The sequence below is a fragment of the Oncorhynchus mykiss genome, chromosome 12 (assembly GCF_057628025.1).
Source record: "Oncorhynchus mykiss isolate SJ-2025 chromosome 12, ASM5762802v1, whole genome shotgun sequence".
In the NCBI taxonomy this organism is placed as follows: domain Eukaryota; kingdom Metazoa; phylum Chordata; class Actinopteri; order Salmoniformes; family Salmonidae; genus Oncorhynchus; species Oncorhynchus mykiss.
The window spans coordinates 52,015,828-52,040,343 of NC_143033.1; the positions used below are offsets into that span (position 1 = coordinate 52,015,828).

A 24,516-nucleotide genomic window follows, 5' to 3' on the forward strand; every position below is an offset into this window, starting at 1 on the left:
CATTGGCTCTTTCTTTAATGAGAAGGCAAGGCCAGGGAGAGCCTGCTTGATCTTCAATGCAGCCGAGGAAGAATGGCGTCGCCCATTATGCTGCGTGTATGACCGCGGCGTTAGTCATTGCGTGTAATGTTCTGAATCTAATTTGTGTAGCTGAATGTCTGTTCCTTCCTCTGCAAGTGAAAGTCCACTCCTCTGCGCTCCATTGACCAATATCCATCTCCTTTCTTTGTGACACTTCACTGAGTAACACGGTAGTATGTGCCTGAATTGTATACATTCATTTGCCATTTGTTTGAAGGTAATTGAAACCATTTTGAACGCGTTAAGTGCTGATAGAAGTGGCAGCTATTTGTGCCTCATTCTAGAGGTTCTCATGTCACGTCTTTCAAACCTGGAGGAAGTGGAGGCAGGAACGCCTTGGCCGACAATATGTAAGTAAATCTCATTTGGCTGTATGTCACATGGCTCTTGTTAGATATGTGGCACAGTGACAGACAGAAAACTTTGTGGCACAGGGACAATGTGTTCAGCACTATGGTATTAGGGAAGCACAGATCATAAAACAGCAAGGGAACGAGAAAGGCCTGTAAATCTAATTTTAGGAGGAACTAGAAGGAAAAAGGAATAAGATTCATACTGTTACAGTATCTAGAGTTTACAAAATGGTACAATAGAGATAAATCATTATACACAACAAAGAATGACATCTGCCCACATGATCAAATTGATGTACAGCGGGGTCTGGAATTATTGACACCCTTAATAAAGATGAGCAAAAATGACTGTATAAAATATATATTTCAAATACTGAATTACTGTATACTGAACAAAAATATAAACACAACATGTAAAGTGTTGGTCCATGAGCTGAAATAAAAGATTCCATACATTTTCCATTGGCATAAAAAGCTTATTTCTTTCAAATGACGTGCAGAAATGTGTTAACATCTCTGTTAATGAGCATTTCTCCTTTGCCAAGATAATCCATCCACCTGATAGGTGTGGCATATCAAGAACCTGATTAAACAGCATGATCATTACACAGGTGCAACTTGTGCTGGGGAGAATAAAAGTACACTCTAAAATATGCAGCTTTTTAACCCAACACAATACGTCTCAAGTTTTGAGGGAGCATGCAACTGGCATACTGACATCGTTTTAGAGAATTTGGCCGTACGTCCAACCGGCCTCACAACCACAGACCACTTTAACCATGCCAGCCCAGGATCTCCACATCCAGCTTCTTCAACTGCGGGACCAGCCACCCGGACAGATTATGAAACTGAGGAGTAGTTCTGTCTTTAATAAAGCCCTTTTGTGTAGAAAAACAAATTCTGATTGACTGGGTCTGGCTTCCCAGTGGGCGGGCATGGCTCCCAAATGGGTGGACCTATGCCCTCCCAGGCCCACCCATGGCTGTGCCCCTGCCCAGTCATGTGAAATCCATAGATTAGGGCCTATTGAATTTATTTCAATTGACTGATTTCCTTATTATGAACTGTAATTTTAGTTGCTTTTATATTTTTGTTCAGTATATATTGAATGTTCAAATAATGGGGAAATTGCTCAATTGCTTTTTTTTCTAGATTTTGTTTAACAAGTATAAACAATAAAAAAACATTCTTAAAAAGGTAGGGATCAAAATGATTGACACCCCTGTTTTCAATACCTTTAAATACTTCAATTGCGAGGATAATGGCACTGAACCTTTTTCAAAAATGTTTCATGATTTGGAGAACACATTGGGAGGGATCTTAGCCCATTCTTCCATACAAAATCCTGCTAGATTCTTGATCTCCATTTTCTGCACATATGAACTGCCCTCTTCAATTCAAACCACGGGTTTTCAATGGGTTTTCAAGTCTGGAGATTAAGATGGCCATCGCAAAATGTTTTGTGGCCAATTAACCATTTCTTTGTGGATTTTGAAGTGTTAATTGTGTTTTTGTCTTGCTGGGAGATTTCAGCCTCCTGGCAGAGGTAATCATGTTTTTGGCCAAAATGTCCTGGTACTGGGTAAAGTTCACGATGCCGTTGACATTAAAAAAGGGCACCAGGACCAGTGGAAGCAAAATAGCCCTAAAACATGAAATATCCACCACAATATTTTACAGTAGTTAAGGAGTTATTTTCTGCTCATGCATTCTCACTTCGACGCCAAACTCACAACTGGTGTGCGAGGTCAAAGAGCTAGATTTTCATGTCATGTGACCAAAGCACCGGTTCCAATCCAAGTGCCAATGCCGTTTAGCAAATATCAGGCATTTACATTTGTTGGATGACATGAAAATAGAGCTCTTTGGCCATGCACACAAGTACCAGGTCTTGTTTTGAGGTGTTTTGACTGATGTAAGTAATGTCTATGCTAATACGGCTCAAATTAGCTAGCTAGCTAACCAACAACTGAAACTTTGTATCTGAGAGACAATTGCTCATTGTGCAAATTGATTTATGTTTTCAATAAACATTTAGAGACTAAATATAGTTTACATGTTGTCAACAGTCTAAGCCAACCCTGTCTGTTTTGCCCCATAGTTGCACCCACGTTGGTTTTGTTGCTAAACAACCAACCCATCTATTAAAACGGGAGTTTATTTCACATAACAGGGTTGACCTTAAAATGAGAGACAGGGTTGTTGTTTTTTAACCTTAAAATGTATTACTAATCACATGAAATTAACAATAATCGTCAGAAATGACTTTGTCAACACAACAAAATAAGTAGAGAGTTACAATGGTGAAAACTCTGAGAAATGTTGTGGTGAAGTGGGTCAAATCTTCCTAGAAGTCACAGAGTATCCTTAGAGGGACACGTCAAAAGGGAGAATTTTGGCACTTCAGCAAGTCTTTATTGATATATTTTTTTTTAAACGGATGTATAGAATTTTCCATGTGTTCTATTTTAAAGGGCACTTAATTTAATACAGGGATGGGTAACTCCAGTCCTCAGGGGCTGAAGTGGTGTCACTTTTCCCCATCCCTAGCAAACAAAGCTGATTAAACTAATTGCGTCCTAAACTGAAGATCATGATTAGTTGATTATTGGAGTCAGGTGTGTTAGCTGGGGCAAAAAAGGGGGACACCAATCAGGCCCAAGGACTGAAGTTGCACATTCCTGATTTAATATAACATATTTGTGCACAAATTCTACCAAAAGGCACTCATTTCATAGAAGGACCCAGATACATTCCTTTCTCTGATAAAAGATAACTTCAGAGGAAAGGAAAATAAAACAGTCCAAATGTTGGTGAAGTAAATCTCTCCTTGCATTTGAAAGAAGGAAACTCAGACATTGGGAGTCAAATACAGAAGACTCCAAATACAGCCGCCTTAACTGTTCAGATAATATTTATCTGATAAAGTAAACATCAGTGACCCCATTCAGAAGAGAAAATACATAAGAACATCGATTGAAATGTCAAATATATAGAAAAGGTCTGATAAACCGTATGCACAGGATCTGACCTTGGCATAAGTGTATAGACCTACTACTGTATAGCCTTCCTAGCTAATGTTGGTATGCCGAACACTTTGGGAAACTTATTTGTCAAATGTCCAAAGGAGAATCTTTAGGGAAATCATCCATTTTCAGGACCACACAACAGGACATACAGCTTGGACTGGAGAGTTTTAAAGGAAACTCGTTAAAAAAAATCCGTAACGACAAACACATTTTAGTTTTTTATTTTACATGACGTTGTGAACTACTGTCCAAGAGGAATTCTGTTTATGAATTAGCACCATTAGCTGGTCTTGACTTATGTCACCTCTTGCATGGGAGTTGAATTGACATTGATGTAACTGATATTTTCTGCACATCCCAAAATGCTTGGACAATTACATCAGAGATCTGGCTGGCTCCCTTGGTTGGCAATTTAGATGCATGAGTCCTACGGACTTCCCACTCACATCTCAAGCCTAATTAGCACCTACAAACCAGCTATTGCAATCAGGATGGTGTACTGGAACTCAGTATTTCATTGTTTAAGAATGCAGGTGTTCTAGATCATTAACTCAGAGATACGCGAAGGCATATCTGCAGTCTGTGTAAAATAGAGGGCTGCTGAGGAACTGGATTGAAATGATTTACAACCTTAATAAAGATGAGCAATAATGACTCTATAAAATTAATTATTCAAATACTGAGCTATATGCCAAAAAAACAGAAATTATATTATTTTATACTAATTAAATTGCTCAGAAAAAAATATAAAGTAATACTTTTTTTAATCAAAAAAGGGTAAGGGTCAAAATGATTGAAACCCCTAAAGATTCTTATAACTAAAGTAGTCATAAGTGTCGTATTTGGTCCCATATTCCTAACACGCAATGACTACAAGCTTGTGACTCTATAAACTTGTTGAGTGCACTTCCAGTTGGTTTTGGTTGTGTTTCAGATTATTTTGTGCCCAATAGAAGTGAATGGTAATGGTAAATGTATTGTGTCATTTTGAAGTCACCTTTATTGTAAATAAGAACAGAATATGATTCTAAACACTTCTACATTCATGCGGATGCTACCATGATTACGGACAATCCAGAATAAATTGTGAATAATGTTGAGTGAGAAAGTTACAGAGGGTCAAAGATCATACCCCCAAGACCTGCTAACCTCCCCTGTTATTGTAATGTTTAGAGGTCAGCATGTCTTGGGGGATATGATCTTTGACCCTCTGCAACTACTGTGGTTTATACAGTGCCTTCTGAATTTATTCAGACCGTTTAACTTTTCCACATGATTAAAACATGTTTCCCCATCAATCTACACACAATACTCCACAATGACAGAGAAAAACAGTTGTTTTCTTTATTCAAATGTGTTAAAAATAAAAACTGAAACATCACATTTACATAAGTATTCATACCCTTTACTCAGAACTTTGTTGAAGCACTTTTGGCAGCGATTACAGCATTGAGTCTTCTTGGGTATGACGCTACAAGCTTGGCACTGCTGTATTTGGGGAGTTTCTCCAATTCTTCTCTGCAGATCGTCTCAAGCTCTGTCAGGTTGGATGGGGAGCATTGCTGCAGAGCTGTTCGATTGGGTTCATGTCCGGGCTCTGGCTGGGCCACTCAAGGACATTCAGAGACTTGTCCCGAAGCCACTCCTGTGTTGTCTTGGCTGTGTGCTTAGGGTCGTTGTCCTGTTGGAAGGTGAACCTTCGCCCCAGTCTGAAGACCTGAGCACTCTGGAGCAAGTCTTCATCAAGGATCTCTCTGTACTTTGCTCTGTTCATCTTTCCCTCGATCCTGACTAGTCTCCCAGTCCCTGCCGCTGAAAAACATCCTCAAAGCATGATGCTGCCACCACCATCCTTCAGCGTGGGGATGGTACCAGGTTTCCTCCAGACGTTATACTTGGCATTCAGGCCAAAGAGTTCAATCTTGGTTTCATCAGACCAGAGAATCTTGTTTCTCATGGACTGAGAGTATTTAGGTGCCTTTTGGCAAACTCCAAGTGGGCTGTCATGTGCCTTTTACTGAGGAGTGACTACCGTTTGGCCACTCTACAATAAAGGCCTGATTGTTGGAGTGCTGCAGAGAAGGTTGCCCTTCTGGAAGGTTCTCCCATCTCCACAGAGGAACTCTAGAGCTCTGTCAGAGTGATCATAGGGTTCTTGGTCACCTCCCTGACCAAGGCCCTTCTCCCCCGGTTGCTCAGTTTTGTGGGTTGGCCATCTCTATGAGAAGTCTTGCTGGTTCCAAACGTCTTCCAATTAAGAATGATGGAGGCCACTGTGTTCTTGGGGACCTTCAATGCTGCAGACATTTTTTGGTACCATTCCCCCGAACTATGCCTCGACACAATCCTGTCCTGGACGTCTACAGACAATTCCTTCGACCTCATGGCTTGGTTTTTGCTCTGACATTCTCTGTCAACTGTTGGACCTTATATAGACAAAGGTCAGTGCTTTTCCAAATCATGTCCAATCAATTGAATTTAGCACAGGTGGACTCTAATCAAATTGTAGAAACATCTAAGGATTATCAACTGAAACAGGATGCCCTCAAGCTCAATTTTGAGTCCCATAGCAAAAGGTCTGAATAATTATTGCATATAAGGCATTTTTTTATTTATTTTTTTTTTACATTTGCAAACATTTCTGAAAAACTTGTTATTGCGGGGTATTGTGTGTTGATTGCTGAGGATTATTTTTTAAATACGTTTTAGAATAAGGCTGTAACGTAACAAAATGTGGAAAAAGTAAAGGGGTCTGAATACTTTCCGAAGGCACTGTAACTAGCCCCATGGGTGATCCAAGCTGGATTCCTTACCACTATCATGGGTTGTTTTTTATATTGGAGATGACTACATTAGACACTTTCATTGTGTGTTATGGTAAGCATTTCACTGCAAGGTCTACTACACCTGTTGTATTCAGTGCACGTGACAAATAAATTTGATTTGATATGGAGTGGATCTGATGTTATTTTAAGCACTGTAGATAAGATGTTAGGTGGTTACATTTGTCATATTTCACACATGTACAAGTGAGATTTGGAAATGTGTTTTTTGCATATCCCACTCTTTAAACTTCATTCCTTGACAAGAGTCAGAGACTCAATGCAACAAGAGGATAGAACACATTTAAAACTTTGCTTGTTATGGTGAGGTTGCAGAAACAATGGAATGGAGAGAGGGGTCAGAGATCAGCCATTATTGATGGCGACCCTGGAGCAATTAGGGTTAAGTGCCTTGCTCAAGGGCACATCGACAGATTTTTCACTTAGGGGAATTGAACCAGCAAACCTTTTGGTTACAGGCCCAACGCTCCTAATCGCTAGGCATCCTGCCACCCTGTGATTTGTCAGTGGGCACGTCCCAAATCACACCCTATTCCCATAGTGCACTAGTTTTGACCAGATCCCTATGGGCTCTGATCAAAAGTAGTGCACCACATAAGGAATAGGGTGTCATTTGGGATGCCACCAGTGACTTTTTATAGTGCCAGCGATGCAGTTTGGGTATGGGTCTAAGTGGCCTAAGGAAGATTGTCTGAGAAAGCCTTGTCTAATAATGTCTTGATACAATAAAATCCACAAGCATGATATCAGATGATCAGCACTTGCACTGCACAAAGTCATGAAAGCTATTTTTTTTTATGTACGCTAAGCAAGGATGTCAATGGCCTAGAACAGTAGTCCCCACATTTTATAGTCCCGTACCCCTTTAAACGTTCAACCTCGAGCTGCCCCCTCTTCCCCTCTAGCAACAGGGTCAGCGCACTCTCAAATGTTGTTTTGTTGCCATCATTGTAAGCCTGCCACACACACACTTTACGATACATTTATTAAACATAAGAATGAGTGTGAGTTTTTTTTTGTCACAACCCATCTCGTAGGAAGTGACAAAGAGCTCTTATAGGATCAGGGAAAAAAATTAATAATAATCAATAATTTTGCTCTTTATTTGACCATCTTCTTACATATAAAACTTTTTGTTCATCGAAAATTGTGAATAACTCACCACAGGTTAATGAGAAGGGTGTGCTTGAAAGAATGCACATAACTCTACAATGTGGGTTGTGTTGGAGAGAGTCTCAGTCTTAAATCATTTTCCACACACAGTCTGTGCCTGGATTGAGTTTTCATGCAAGTGAGGGCAGATACAGTGCGTGGTTGCAAAGGGTATCAGTGTCTTAACAGAGCGATTGCGAAGGCAGGATACTCCAGAAATATGGCAGTGGCCATTCAATTTTCATTGAACCGCTTTTTGCAATATCGATGAGGCTCTCTTGTTCAGATATCGATCGGTAAGTAGACTGAAGGCAGGACATGAAAGGGATAACAAATCCAGTTGTTTGTGTCATCCATTTTGGGAAAGTACCTGCGTAATTGCACACCAAACACTCAGGTGCGTTCGCTATATCACATTTGACATTGTCCGTCATCCAGCTATAACACATGGAATTCACTGGCTTGTATTGAAGCAGTAATTGTTTCAAAATCTCCTGCCATGTCACTGATGCGTCATGAAACAGTGTTTGACGAAGACATTGTCTGTATAGTTTTTTGGCCTTTCCCCCAGGATTGTCCCAGCCATATCCGCAGCAGCAGGAAGAATTAAGTCCTCCTTATATGGTAGCTCACCATATAAAACGCTTCTAGCCCCTTCTTATTAATGGTATCTGTTGCTTTTATACATGTCTTACTACTCGAAAATCGTCTTCATTCTCGCTCAAAAAACTCCCGTGGCTTATTTTTCAAATTGCCATGTTTTGTTTCTAAATGTCTGCACAATAGTGAAGGTTTCATCGAGTTGGGAGATAGTACTTTTGAACATATAACATATGTTACACACTGTGGAAAGGCACTACTCTCAACATATGTGAACCCCAAATCAATGTAGTTCTCATCCTAATTGCACCTCTTCATTGGTCCAACATCCCTGTCTGTTGTTCTGTGCTTTCCCGGGTAAGTGGGCAGTAGCTCTTCGGCTGCATCAGATTCACAACTGTCAGTGTCCAGAATTACTGATGCTAGCATTGGATGTGCTCGTGGAAGCAGAACAACTTGTGTCATCGACAGGTGCAGGTGTATGTGAGCTGGTATGTGTCTCTACGGACGCTGGCCTTTTTGTTTTAACATTTATCCATTATCGAGCAAACGGAATGAGCAGCAGCTACGTTTGGCTACATACGGACCGTTAGTGGAATTCCAGCAAGCGAGTACCGGTTAATGCGATTGGATGTTAATTATTTGACGAGCCTACCTCTATTTGACATTGTTGTCACGGCAGATTTCCTCCTCTTCCTCTGAAGAGGTGAAACAAGGATCAGGCCAATATGCAGCGTGGTAGGTGTCCATGTTTTAATAGGGAAAAACTGACCATAAATACAAAATAACAACATGAACTGGCAACAAAACAGTCCCGTGTGACACAGACACAGGAAACAACCACCCACAAAACAGGCTACCTAAATATGGTTCCCAATCAGAGACAATGACTAACACCTGTCTCTGATTGAGAACCATATCAGGCCAAACATAGAAATGGGAAAACTAGACACACAACATAGAATGCCCACTCAGCTCACGTCCTGACCAACACTAAAACAAAGAAAACACAAAAGAACTATGGTCAGAATGTGACAATTGTGTTGTTATTTTTCTGAACACTATATGGTTTCATTTTATTTTTTCCAGTGAAACGAGGCTACACAGAGGAGAAAAAAAAACTCACCCAAATGTCTAGCCCCGTCGGAAAATATAAATGGATGGTTTGAAAATGGGAAGATATTCCCAGTTTGGGAATTCTGGCCTAGAACATGAAAGATGCTATTTCAAGTGAACTTGAGTCAGTCTCCCCTTGTGAATCTAACAATTACACCCATGGTTGCAGTGGTAGTTAAAGAGTCTGGAGGCTTGCAGCTGAGAAAACACCTGGAATCCCTCAGTAGCACCACAATCTCTGATGAAAAACAAATGTCAACGCCCGGCACACTCCAGGACGCCACCACTGTTTACCCTGACTGACTATTGGCTACTGCCAAGTCCCCTCCTGGCCCCCCGACTCTTTCAGAACCTTAGAAATTGACCCATATGACTCATATTTTGAGGTAAAGTAAGGTTGTTGATGAGCTTTTAGTGAGTTATGAAAATGTATAAATATATATATTATATAGTATTATAAATTGATATTATACTCTATTAAAGCTTATTTTATTGATATAATTTGACCCCCACAGTAAGCTATTGTCTTGTTAGTAGCCTCATCATAATGTGGGTGTTGAAAAAAGTACAACAGATATGCCAACATAGACAGTCTGTCCTGTGTCATGTAGCAAAAATGTAGCAGGTTTGTTTGGGACTTCTTGACAGAGCAGAATTATGTGGTAATTGTCACAATTCACAATGAAAGCATGGCAGCACGCTACACTTCATTCATTCAACACTAGGCTACTTTCCCAAGCGAGAGGGCCTCACCACTTCAAATTGTATAATAAATGGAAAGTGAACAGAACACCTAATAGATTCAGACTTTGTGGGTGTTAGGGCTAACAAACAGCAGCCATAACGACACAAAGTGGTGAGTCTGGCACACTTCAATACATTTTGAAGCATGAGCTGGTGGACAGTTGCAACACAATCTCACACTCAATTCGTGCAAATATGTACAAAAAGTATTTCAACAGATTTAGTGCATTTTTGTGTGGCTTAATTGGTGTGAAAAGACACATTTTTTGTGCGACTGAATTTGTCGCAAAATACACCAATTTTCGTGCCACTTCATTCATAGGAAAATTATTTTGGGGGTGAAAAACTTTGGAACAATCTTTTGAAAGTTATTAGAGCAATGCACAATGTGCAATGGTCTTCTACACTGCCTTTTTTGTCTCCCACATGTATTTATATACAGAAACAAATGCGTTAACAGCCCCATATTGTTAATCAACCAGGTTGTCACCAAAATAATTATAATATTATAGCATTTCATTTTTCGTGGAGCCTACATTACACCATTTTCTTCTAAATGCTTTTAATATAAGGTCCTCACTTTTTAGTGTACATTACACCATTTCATAAGGCATTTTATACAAGGCTATGTTGAGTTTTATGAGGGTTGCCAGATTGGAGAAGAAAAAAAACCCAGATACACTAAGGTCAAATGTTTTAGAACACCTACTCATTCAAGGGTTTTTCTTTATTTGTACTATTTTCTACATTGTAGCATAATAGTGAAGACATCAAAACTATGAAATAACCCACATAGAATCATGTAGTGACCAAAAAAGTGTTTAATATTTGAGATTGTTCAAAGAAGCCACCCTTTGCCTTGATGACATCTTCGCATGCTCTTGGCATTCTCTCAACCAGCTTCATGAGGTAGACACCTGGAATGATTTCAATTAACAGGTGTGCCTTGTTAAAAGTTCATTTTTGAGCCAATCAGTTGTGTTGTGACAAGGTAGGGGTGGTATACAGAAGGGAAGTTAGGAACCAATATACACAGGCAGTTATGAAAGCAAAGGCTAGCTTTTTCAAGCAGAAATTGGTATCCTGTAGCACAAACTACAAAAAGCTCTGGGACACTGTAAAGTCCATGGAAAATAAGAGCACCTCCTCCCATCAGCCCACTGCACTGAGGCTAGGAAACACTGTCATCACCGATAAATCCACGATAATTGAGAATATCAAGAAGCATTTTTCTACGGCTGGCCATGCTTTCCACCTGGCTACCCCTAACCCAGTCAACAGCCCTGCACCCCCCACAGCAACTAGCCCAAACCTCCCCCATTTCTCCTTCACCCAAATCCAGATAGCTGCTGTTCTGAAAGAGCTGCAAAATCTGGACCCCTACAAATCAGCTGGGCTAGACAATCTGGACCCTCTCTTTCTAAAATTATCTGCCGAAATTGTTGCAACCCCTATTACTAGACTGTTCAACCTCTTTCATATCGTCTGAGATCCCCAAAGATTGGAAAGCTGCCGCGGTCATCCCCCTCTTCAAAGGGGAGACAGTCTAGGCTCAAACGGCTACAGACTTATATCTATCCTACCTTGCCTTTCTAAGGTCTTCGAAAGCCAAGTTAACAGATCACTGACCATTTCGAATCCCACCGTACCTTCTCCGCTATGCAATCTGGTTTCCGAGCTGGTCATGGGTGCACCTCAGCCACGCTCAAGGTCCTAAATGATATCATAACCACCAACTGCTTTTAAATGCAAGTAAAACTAAATGCATGCTCTTCAACGATCGCTGCCTGCACCTGCCCGCCTGCCTAGCATCGCTCCACTGGATGGTTCTGAAAATGTGGACAACTATAAATACCTAGGTGTCTGGTTAGACTGTAAACTCTCCTTCCAGACTCACATTAAGCATCTCCAATCCAAACTTAAATCTAGAATCGGCTTCCTATTTTGCAACAATGCATCCTTCACTCATGCTGCCAAACATGTCTATACTACCGATCCTTGACTTCGGTGATGTCATTTACAAAATAGCCTCCAACACTCTACTCAGCAAATTAGATGCAGTCCATCACAGTGCCATCCGTTTTGTCACCAAAGCCCCATATACTACCCACCACTGTGACCTGTATGCTCTCGTTGTCTGGCCCTCGCTTCATATTTGTCACCAAACCCACTAGCTCAGGTCATCTATAAGTCTTTGCTAGGTAAAGCCCCACCTTATCTCAGCTCACTGGTCAACATAGCAGCACCCACCCGTAGAACGCTCTCCAGCAGGTATATGTCACTGGTCACCCTCAAAGCCAATTCTTCCTTTGGCCACTTTTCCTTCCAGTTCTCTGCTGCCAATGACTGGAACGAATTGCAAAAATCACTGAAGCGGGAGACTCATATCTCCCTCACTAAATTTAAGCAACAGCTGTCAGAGCAGCTCACAGATCACTGCACCTGTAGATAGCTCATCTGTAAATAGCCCAACCAACTAACTCATCCCCATACTGTTAATTATTTATTTTTGCTCCCCAGTATCTCTACTTGCACATTCATCTTCTGCACATCTATCACTCCAGTGTTTAATTGCTAAATTGTAATTATTTTGCCACTATGGCCTATTTATTGCCTTACCTCCCTTATCTTACCTGATTTGCACACCCTGTATACAGACTTTTTCTATTGTTTAATTGAGTGTATGTTTTTTTTATTCCATGTGTAACTCTGTGTTGTTGTTTGTGTCGCACTGCTTTGCTTTATCTTGGCCAGGTCGCAGTTGTAAATGAGAACTTGTTCTCAACTGGCCTACCTGGTTAAATAAAGGTGAAATAAATAAAGAAAAAAATAGCCCTGTTTGGTAAAATACCAAGTCCATATTATGGCAAGAACAGCTCAAATAAGCAAAGAGAAATTACAGTCCATCATTATGTTAAGGTATGAAGGTCAGTCAATCTGGAAAATTTCAAGAACTTTATTACTGGGAAAGTCCTCGATTCAAGGCCGTAGAAAATCTTACATCCATCTTATTAGATCAGAACAGGATGGACCAACTGTGATTCATATTACTTGTTTGCATCCTACAAAAAGGATAGTTGTGTTTTGCTGCACTTACATTATTTGTCTACCCATATGATGTGGATCATTGTCAGATTATTAGATGTATAAGCTTCAGTAACAAAAGAACACCATGGTTGTAATAACACTTGAAATAGATAGTTTGTAAATGTGTAGAATGTGTTTGTTTTGGGTCCACACTGGTTAGTGTACTTAGTTAAATTAGACAGTCACAGATGATTTTCTTCTGAATAACTGGTCAGGGCATAGCACTTTCTATTCAGCTTCAGGAAACTTTGATGTAAGGCTTGATCACACCTGTAGTGACTGCTTCGATCCGTAACGCCCATTGTTGCTTATCCATTGTTCACCAGATATATCAATGCAATAACACCCAACACAATGTTGAAAAACAGAATGCTTCCCTCAACAAGATCACATAACTAGACGTGAGCTGGACGTGATCCCAACCCTGCCATCAGTGTAGAAGAAGAAAGTGAAAGCTGCAAAAGGGACGCGAACCAGGGCTCATGCGTGGCAAAGTGTGCTCCAATGGCCGTTGTCATGAAAGCCTAGTAGGCCTCTGGGCGGAGGCAGTAGGCCTCTGGGCAGAGGCAGTAGGCCTACAATGCTGGCATATACCTTGTTACAACAGCTTAAGTATATAACATGATTGACACGACCGTAATAATCATCATGAAACGGCCTTGGAAGTGTCGTAAGTGCAAGCCAACATAATACATTATTTTACATTAACCTGTTTAACTGCAATGATATTGATAGTTGATCATAGTCCCGACTTGTTATAGTTGCAAATACCATGCAGGTACACCAGGGGAATTAAAACCAAGCAGATTTTTTGTTGTAAGTCTTCTGTTTCCCCACATTCATAGATGAATTAATTTCCCAACATGAAAATGCATCCCCATTCCCCAATCAAATATCTTCATCGTAACAACAAAAAAATATAGTATCCCAAAGTATTAAGCAAAAACAAGAATGGAAAAGAGCATTGGCATTAATAATCAAAAATAGAAATGTAAAGCTACTATATTATATGTATTTCAGTGACAACCTGGTTGATTAACAATATTGGGTTGTAAACACGCTTGTTTGTTAATATAAATAAGTGTGTGACACAAACAAAGAACACCATTGCCCAAAATGCGTTGCTCCAAAAACTTTCAAAAGATTTTTCCGAAGTTTGCCCCCTTCATTTTTCAAATGAAGTCCCACATAAATGTATGTATCTTTCTATGAATTAAGTCACACAAAACGCACAAGAATGCACAAAATCTGCTGAAATACTTTTCGTACATATTTGCAAGAATTGAGTGCGAGATTGTGTTGCAACAACAGGTGTCCCTGTGCACACACACACACACCAAGTTTCCTCCTGGCAACTTCAGATTGCAGGCGTACACTCAAAACGGACATTATACACGATGAGCACATCCAAATGAAGAAACTCTCTTGGCACTGTCACTGACCGTGAAGAGACCTGGGACTGAGCCCCTGTCAGTCTGCCCTCCATATTCGCTGCATAGTTCTGCTGCGTAGCCTCGACAAATACCTTGCATAGCCTACAGTAGCTTAAAAAGTCTAACAGCTAGGTCTATATGATGAGAGGGACGTTCAGAATAGGGGGGAACAAAACATCTGTGTGTAAAAGAAACTAAGGACCTTATCCATGGTGCTTTATTAACAGTACCCCCCCCCCCGGCAACTATCCTTCTAACGACTGTAGGTTAATTATCTTGTGATCCTGGAGGCCCTCCAAATTTTCTACAACACCGCTATTTTGCAGCCCATTATAATCCAAGATTAAACCTACAGCTGTCCACTAGATTGAGTACCCATAACCCGTAGACTAACAGTAGGTTAAAGTGGGCAAGTGAAAGTAAATTAGACTATAGCATATCGGCATTATAGGCCTATCAGCCTATCCAACAGCTGCGAGAGGAGAGAAGCAGGGATTTTAAGTGTCTGTGGAAGGAGAGGCAACTCATGGATCACTCCTACAAAGCAGCATATAGGCGCCATTTAAATATATTCATGGGTGGATTCTCCCATTCTTGAAATAATCATTGATCTAAATATACAGTATATATTAGATCAATGATGAGCAATGATCATAGTCTAATCACTGGTCCGACATGACTTGGTTGGTAGCCTAGCGTAAAATCTCCTTTCACACATCTATCGGTGATGTCTTCAAGGATGGGACGAATTAAGGATGCACAGGTTATCTCAAAACAGGGGCATAGTCTCCATTATAGGCTTGCATTTGTCTCAGCTATACCGCAAACCTAGGCTACTTGCGTCCAAATGAACCACATACTTAGAAAGCATCCGTTTCCCCAGCCACACCAATAAAAATATATATATTTTACAAACGATTCAAAATAAAATTGAAAACGATTAAAATCTCAATTCTACAGTGTAGAAAAATTTGAATTTTAAAACAGTTTTCCATTATTAAATTTAAACATGTGGATCAGAAAATGGAGAACTTGAGAAATGTAAACTAATATTCTATTGTTCAATTTGAAGGAGTGCATTAGCTCATTAGACTGGTAAGCATTACATGGATCCCCATCTGTATACATTTTGGTATTATTCCATGGCAAATAGCCATCTGAATTCACAATTAGGGTAGTAGACGGTAACTAGCCCCCTGGGGTAACTGCGCCCCTGTAATTCATATAAAGACCATAGGTTGTCCCAAAATTACTGGTCTTGCTTAACGGAAAATGTCTGTGTCATCACAACTTTTGGAGATAATTCAACAAAACAATTTTGTGATAAGTTGATCAAATTTTTTGCAGATATATTCCAATGAGGTTAGATTTATAACTTGTTTTTAATATACAAGAAGGAAAGCTTTAAGACACCCCCCCCCCCCCAACTAGCCCTGTTTATAACTGTCATTTAGAAAATGACTAACCCAGTTAGCGCTAGTTTATGCTAACTTGCTAGCTAGCAACTTCACTAGCAGTAAATGCTAGCCAGCTAGCTAGTTAGCATAATATGCTAGGAGTACTAGCTAGCAATCTTATTTCCAGATCGTCTGAGGTAAAATACATTAAAAAAGATAACACAACTTAATTTCAGTTGTAAATGTTTCCATTAGTGATGGATAGCTTTACAGTTAATGCAACTTTATAGCCTTTTAGCTATTTTACAAAATATTTTATGTCATATAGCTAGATAGCTACCTACGTTTTTAAGAGAGACCTTTTCAATTGGCATCTCTCCCCCTGTTTTCAGTCACAAGTGGGGACTGGATAAGGTGTGAGCAGTGCAGGATGTGGGCTCATGAGTTGTGCCCCAATTTTACTAGGGATAGCTTTACTTGTGACCTACAGGTACGAATTACAATCGTGCAATAGCAGAGCATAAGAGAGTTGCCACATCAATGTTACACTGAGTTAAGTTATTGTTATTAAATGTTATATTCCAATGTCATTTAATGGTATTATTTATATTCCATTCCAATGATTTACCCCGGTAGAAGATTATGGCATAGGGTTTCACACAAGTGTGTTAAAATCAATTTGATCAGTTTTACTTAGAATTTTTTTTTTTTTAAATGCCCCTTTTCTAAAACAACATTTCATGAAAAAACAAAGAAAGTGTAAACTGTAGCCATTTATTTCCCTTTATAGTTTATTTGCCTAACCACATACCAATTTTTTTTCCAAACGTTGCTTTTTTTTGTGTCAGCAATTAGACATTGTTCTTAGGTGGGGCTAGTTACCCCCTAGTACCCTATGCGGTGGTGCCAAATTAGGCTAGATGAAAGACATTAGCCCAAACGCCTTATGAGGGTAAAGCAATCCTATTTCGACATGAGAATAAATACATGGGAATACATTTACATACCCTCGAAATAGTTAACGGTGTACTGAAGTCCCTTCCACCGACCAGTCGAAAACCCCAAGGTGAGGGTCCATTCAATGTCACGGTGTGTGGCATTGCTGATCTATAAAAATAATATCCGTAAGAACTGGGCGATAAACTGGGCGAAATAACTAGGTCCACTACCTAGGAGCTGCTTGGCAACACTGTCTGTCGCAAAACTTTCTTCCCAACTTGATTCAACCTTAAATAATGATGTCGTCTCTGACGTGTGATGGGGATTTGCGCTATGAAGACGCTTGACTGCCCGCCTCGTACAGAGTTGACTGAATGGGAGGGACGTGAGTGCAACGAAACGCTTGCCTGACGACTCACCCTGAATTTAATTCCGCTGCTCCATCGATCGTTACAAAGAAACGTCAGTTGACCGGAGTGATGTGGATGTGTAGCCAGGCAAACGCGGCTCTATGGAAACAAGTCCACTCTTTATGGGTTGAGGATGACATACACTCTAGTCTAGAAGTACCTACTGTATTTGTTTAACTAAAGAAAAGTAAATGATTGGGATGGCTACTATAAAACAGTTCCCAGGGTCCAGTTAGGGGTGTGTGTGTGTGTGTGTGTGTATGAGATTGTGGGACAGCATTATTTGTTCAAAACACCACCATCACCATTACTCAGACTACAGAGAGAAAATCCATTGTGGACTATAACCTATCCAGATAAAGCAACTGAACAATAGATAGAACTGAAAAATGATCATGTCAGCAGCTGAGATTGATTGAAAAAAATGACAATGTGGATACATTCAAAAACACACCATGTCAATTTATTATGGGATCCTCTGGTCTCTTCCCTCATTTCCTCAGGCAATTATACAGTGACTCACAGAGTATGATTTCTGTGTGTGAGTCTATGACCTCATAGACATTCCAGCATGGCTAGGCTAGCCCTGTCTCCGAACAAAACAGACATGGGAAGTGAAGATGTGTCTCAGTGTATGCTGGTGAATACTATTGAGTCAGAGTGAGTCAGAGGGAAACATATCTATACCTGCCTCAGAGTAGCCTGACTGATGTAACTGATGTCTAATGATAAACATTTTAATGGTATCGGACAGTGTGTGTGTGCCTGCGTGTGTACGTACGTGTGTGCATGCTTGCGTGCGTGAGTTTGTCTGTGATCACAACCGTTGGCAGCATTTTGCTGTTCTGTCTCTTTTCTCAATCAAATATGATTCAATGGGTTTGAAAGGTATACACACGGATTAAAAGGAATGCGATTGTCAATGAGAGCCTATCAAACCAGTGATATTTGAAGTGTCCAACATTCTAAGGAGCCATAGTACACTTGTAAGAGACTGAGATGAGTCATTTGTGTTGCAACCTGGAGCTGTTCAGCTCTATCGCAATGCCAGTGTCTGGAGAATCTGTGTCAATGCAAGTGTTGCACAAACTATTGGTCAACAGCCTTTCTGTTTCTAAACAATATATGTAAATTATGCCCATTCTTCCTTTTAAACACAGTTGAAATGTCTCGACACCCCCAGCTTAAGGACTTGTCTATGGCCTGCAGATGTACAATAGGTAACATTTTCGGTAAAGTAAAAAAATCGAAGGTTTGTCTTTGTGTCTCAGCTTGTTTGAGAGATGTATGTCGCCAGCGTTGCGGATGGTTCGTGGTATAGTATGAGACAGTACTACAGACAGTGAGAACAATGGTGGCACTGCAAATTCACTGTCTAAAGGTCCCATAGGGAAATGAAAACATTTATGGAAATGATGCAGTTTAATTCATGTGGTTAGAAAATGCTGAGTGGAACATTAGAAGCAGATGTAATGGTTAGACAACCACAGAGCCAAATGATGTCTAGTTAACCTCAGTTTATAGAGTAGGTCTATACAATGTGCCCATCAGCCACGACTCATCAGGAGAGTGAGTTATGGTGATAGTGACAATGAATAGGAATGTGATGATGGTAAAGATGAAAAGGAACTATTTGCAGCTTTTCCCTGCCTGCTGATGGTCAATTTACTTTGCAATCCATCACTGTATTTGAAGAGTTTCATTCCAAAATGCTATATATCAGTTTTCAGAAATATTGGTAAATTTGCTTTTGTTGTTTAAAAACATTATGAAAGATGTGTGTGTTTTCACTATCTAATCATGGCATGGGGTTGATCAATGACCGACATGTATTTGCTTCAAACCTATCACTTCCCACTGGGAACACACTGGTTAAATCAATGTTGTTTCCACATCATTTCAAATAAATAATAAAGGACATGATTTAGGACATCAATATTATATATCTTTTTTTACAATAATATGAAATCTGTTTGTAAAATATTTACATTTTACATTTGAGTCATTTAGCAGATGATCTTATCCAGAGTGACTTACAGTAAGTGCATTTATCTTAAGATAGCTAGGTGAGACAGTGCATTCGGGAAGTATTCAGACCCCTTAACTTTTCCACATTTTGTTATGTTACAGCCTTTTTCTAAAAAGTATTAAATCATTTTTATCCCTCATCAATCTAAACACAATACCCCATAATGACAAAGCCAAACAGGTTTTTAGAAAATGTCGCTAATTTATAAACAGAAATACTTAATTTATATAAGCGTTCAGACCCTTTGCTATGAGATTTAAAATTGAGCTCAGGTGCATTCTGTTTTCATTGATCATCCTTGAGATGTTTCTACAAATTGATTGGAGTCCACCTGTGGTAAATTTAATTGATTAGACATGATTTGGCAAGGCACATACCTGTCTATATAAGGTCCCTCAGTTGACAGTGCATGTCAGAGCAAAAATCAAGCCATGAGGTCGAAGGAATTGTCGTAGAGCTCCGAGACAGTATTGTGGTGGAGCCTAGATGTGGGGAATGGTACCAAAACATTTCTACTGTAATGTTTGTCGTCTTCCTCTGATGACGAGTAAGATATATCGGACCAATTTCCAGCGTGGTAAGTGTCCATACTTTAATAAGAAAAACTGAACACAACAAAATACAAAACAAACAACGTGAAACAAACAAACCAGTCCCGTGTGGCACAAACCCGGAAAATAAACACCCACAACTCAAAAGTGAAACCCAGGCTACCTAAGTATGATTCTCAATCAGGGACAACGATTGACAGCTGCCTCTGATTGAGAACCATACTAGGCCAAACACAGAAATCCCAAATTATAGAAAAACGAACATAGACAACCCACCCAACTCACGCCCTGACCATACTAAAACAAAGATATAATAACAGAACTAAGGTCAAAACGTGACATCTACAACATTGAAGGTCTCCAAAAACCCATTGGCCTCCATTCTTATTTGGAAAATGTCTGGAACCACCAAGACTCTTCCTAGAGCTGGCTGCCCAGCCAAACTGAGCAATCAGGGGAGAAGGGCCTTGGTCAGGAAGGTGACCAAGAACCTGATGGTCACTCTGACAGAGCTTTAGAGTTTCTCTGTGGAGATGGGAGAACCTTCCAGAAGTACAACCATCTCTGCAGCACTCTACCAATCAGGCATCTATTGTAGAGTGGCCAGACGAAAGCCACTCCTCAGTAAAAGGCACATGACAGCCCACTTGGAGTTTGCCAAACGGCACCTAAAGACTCTCAGGCCATGAGAAACAAGATTCTCTGGAGTGATGAAACCAAGAATGAACTCTTCAGCCTGAATGCCAAGCGTCACGTCTGCAGGAAACATGGTACCATCCCTACGGTGAAGCATGGTGGTGGCAGCATCATGTGGTGGCGATGTTTTTCAGCAGCAATGACTGAGAGACTAGTCAAAATCGAGGGAAAGCTGAACGGAGCAAAGTACAGAGAGATCCTTGATGAAAACCTGCTCCATAGCGCTCAGGACCTCAGACTAGGGCGAAAGTTCACCTTCCAACAGAACAATTACCCTAAGCACACAGCCAAGATAACACAGGAGTGGTTTCGGGAAAAGTCTCTGAATGTCCTTTAGTGGACGAACTAGAGTTCAAAATATTCCCAAGGCATGGAAAAATGCCCCTCTCTGACAGCCCTTCTTTGGCCTCGGTGGATGCTAAATCCCGATTTAACATCTCTGGAGATACCTGAAAATAGCTGTGCAGCGTCACTTCCCACCCAACCTGACAGAGCTTGAGAGGATCTGCAGAGAAGAATGGGAGAAACTCCCCAAATACTCCCCAAGCTTGTAGCGTCCTATCTAAGAAGACTCAAGGCTGTAATCGCTGCCATAGGTGCTTCAACAAAGTACTGAGTAAAGGGTCTGAATACTCATGTAAATGTAGTATTTCCGTTTTTTTATTTAAATACATTTTCAAAAAAATTCTAAAAAACAGTTTTGTAGATTGATGAGGGAAAAAAATATTTCAATCAATTTTAGAATAAAGTTGTAATGTTACAAAATTTGGAAAAAGTCAAGGGGTCTGAATACTGCACTGTACCTGTCAAATATACAGCATAACATTCCATTCCAGCTAAAGAATGTATATATATATATATATATATATATATATATATATATATATATATATTACACACACACGTGAAGGTACCCTTAAGCAATAATTTTTGAGAAAAAAACACAAATGTGAAACATTATGGATATAGCATTTTGGAAATAAACTCTTCATATGTAATCAAACAGTTGTGTTTTTTCAGTCACCCATTCACACACCAGGTGTTCCAGTTGAATGTTTAACGTGGCGCTTAGTTAAGGTTCCCGGAAAAATAAACAGGTGTGAGTGGATCTCCGAGCATGCACATTAATGTTTTATTTAATCAAATGGAAGTAAGAGCAAGGTCATGCGTCAATGTGTTTGTTTTAACCCGAGGATCAGGCATCACTGTAAACACTACACACGCACACACACACACACTAGTTATACACAAACTAGTTATACATGCATAGTAAGATACACTACTTTAATAGTATACAAAAGAGTTCATTTGAACCCTGTGCTCTGATAACCTCTGTCTTGGCTTCAGCTGCATCTCTCCCGGGTCACCATATAAATGTTTAATGACACCAAGCCTTCTCATTACCTCCCGCTTGTGGATGCTTCAAATAAACCCTTGTTAGTGATGGAGGGAGAACCATATAGACTAGACTAGACTTGGCTATGATGCAGGTTCTGGCTAACACACGCACACATGCACGCACGCATACATATACCACCCCGGTGTTGGATTCTCGCTGCTTTGTTTTTCCCTCAAAACCATACAACTGAGTGCCACTGATGCCAGCTCTCTCCCTCGCTCGTCAAGGGTGGCCATCTTGGATGAGTAATCCAAACAGATTGTGTAGCAGCTGGTGGTCAAAGAGCTGTGGTTAATCATTTGATTAACAAACACCACAGTAGGTCATTCATTGGATTGGGACTTTTATAATGTCCACTGACATCTCAGATAGAGGGGTGAGGACAGGAGAGGAAATTATGTCATTATTATCTTTGCTAATCAGGTCAATTTTAGAGGTAGGTCAAACAGTAGTTTTCATAAACAAACAGACACAGTATGTATGCTGATTTAGCTTCCATTACGTGTACACAAAGCTTGTTAGGTAACACTTGTTTAATCCAGTGAACTTGACATTACAAATACATGATACACTGCACCAAATGGAAAATTAGGAGTAGGCCTAAGTAACATTACTGTAAACCAACAAAGTATTTTACAATTACACCAATTAGCAGGCAGTGGGATTAAGTACAGTAAACTTTCTAAATCTCATAATAAGCATTAACAATCAGTGGTTAAAAATTAATAAAGCATAGCTTAAAGGCCCAATGCAGCTGTTTTTATATTAATATCAAACCATTTCTGGGTACCTTACTGGGATTGTTTTAAATTAAAATGAACTAAAATCATTTGTTAGCCAAAAGCAATTTCTCAAGCAATAACTTTTCTAGGACTGTCTGGGAGTGGTCTGAGTGGGGAGGTGAAAACAGGAAACTTGCTGTTATATGCAGAGAAGTTTGGAACTCTCTTTCTTATTGGTCTATTAACTAATTTACCACCTGGTGATGTCACCAGGCAGGCTAAAATTCCATCCCACCAAAACATGGTGAAATTTCAGGCGGTCTATTCAAACAGCTCTTATACTAAATCAAATCAAATTGTATTAGTCACATGCGCCGAATCCAACACGTTCACGTTCACCTTACAGTGAAATGCTTACTTATTAGCCCCTAACCAACAGTGCAGTTTAAAAAAATATGGATAAGAATAAGAGATAAAAGTAACAAGTAATTAAAGAGCAGCAGTAAAAAAACAAAACATTATCATAATTTTCACAATTTTACAGTATTATTCCAACCTCATAATGTGGAAATACACAGATTATTAGATGCACCCCCCCGTTCACGAAAATGTTTCGCTCCTACAGAGAGTGAGTCATGTGGCCATGGCTTGCTATGTAAAGTAGACAGACAGGCATCGAGGCATTCAGTTACTGTTTGATTGGACGTTAGAATGGGCAAAACGAGTGACATAAACGACTTTAAATGTGATATGATCATTGGTGCCAGGTGCGCTGGTTCCAGTATCTCAGAACCTGGGCTTTTCACACACAACAGTGTCTAGGGTTTACCGAGAATGGTGCATCAAACAAAAAACATCCAGTCAGCGGCAGTCCTGTGGGCAAAAACAGGAGAATGTCAAGAATCGTGCAAGCGGGCCACAAACACGCTCCAGTGGGCACATAATCATCAACACTGGACAATTGAGGAGTGGAAAAATATTGCCTGGTCCGATGAATGTCGGTTCCTGTTGCGTTATGCTGATGGCAGAGTCAGGATTTGGTGTAAGCAGCATAAGTCCATGGCCCCATCCTGCCTTGTGTCAACGGTACAGTCTGGTAGCCATGATGTAATGCTGTGGGGAATGTTTTCCTGGCACACGTTAGGTCCCTTGATACCAATTGAGCAACGTTTCCATGCCCTGAAAAATTCAGGCTGTTCTGGAGGCAAAGGGGGTCTGACCAAGTACTAGTTGGGTGTACCTAATAAACTGGGTGTACCTAATAAACTATAAAACACAGGAAATCACGTTTTTGACTGCAGTGGGTCTTTAAAATATGGTGTGAACTTTTATCAAGTATTGTATGTAAAGCAACAAACAAATTACATACGTATTTTAGTTTGACTGTGACAGTGTAGGGGAAAGCTCTAAAGGATCAGTAACCAGACAATTCATTTCAAACAAGTCTTTTCAAACTGCCAGACACAAAATGGACTCCTAAAGACCAAACAACATTATCTTTGACAAGTCGCAGTACAGAAACAGGTGTTCAGGAGCACTACAGTGCATTATACAGGCTACCAACCAAAAGGAAGTGCTTGATGTGAATATTTTACAGGGAATTCGTGGTTAAAGTACTATAGAGGTTATTTTCTGATACATTTAAGGAAAGTAGCTGATTTCAGGAAATCGTAGTGCTAAAGTTAAAAGTGACTCTAGTGATGCACAGGTCAACTGTTTGTTCCAACTAGTTCTTACAGTCTCATATCATAATTAGAAGTTGAACATCAAATTTCAAAGTGTGTAAGGTTAAGTTTAGTCATGAACTCAAAATGTTTAAGGTTAGACTTCAGTCAATGGTGAAGCGTAGCGTAGCGTCCTCAAACTTTCGAACAATTTGAAGGCATTTTGACACAGTTTACTTGTTTGTTAATAGTGAGTTGGAAGTTAAAACAT

General features: G+C 40.0%; 1 protein-coding gene across 2 annotated transcripts in view; it reads right to left on the bottom strand.

Annotated features, from left to right (window-relative positions):
• LOC110537739 (PDZ and LIM domain protein 4) overlaps nucleotides 1–17,299 on the bottom strand; it is a 68,282-nt gene extending 50,983 nt beyond the window's left edge. For both annotated transcript variants that reach the window (XM_021624093.3, XM_090192749.1), the window contains exon 1: nucleotides 16,843–17,299. In XM_021624093.3, the coding sequence (XP_021479768.1) occupies nucleotides 16,843–16,935 (93 nt within the window). In that variant the 5' untranslated portion in view covers nucleotides 16,936–17,299. The remainder of the gene's footprint in view (nucleotides 1–16,842) is intronic.
• Nucleotides 17,300–24,516: the final 7,217 nt, after the last annotated feature.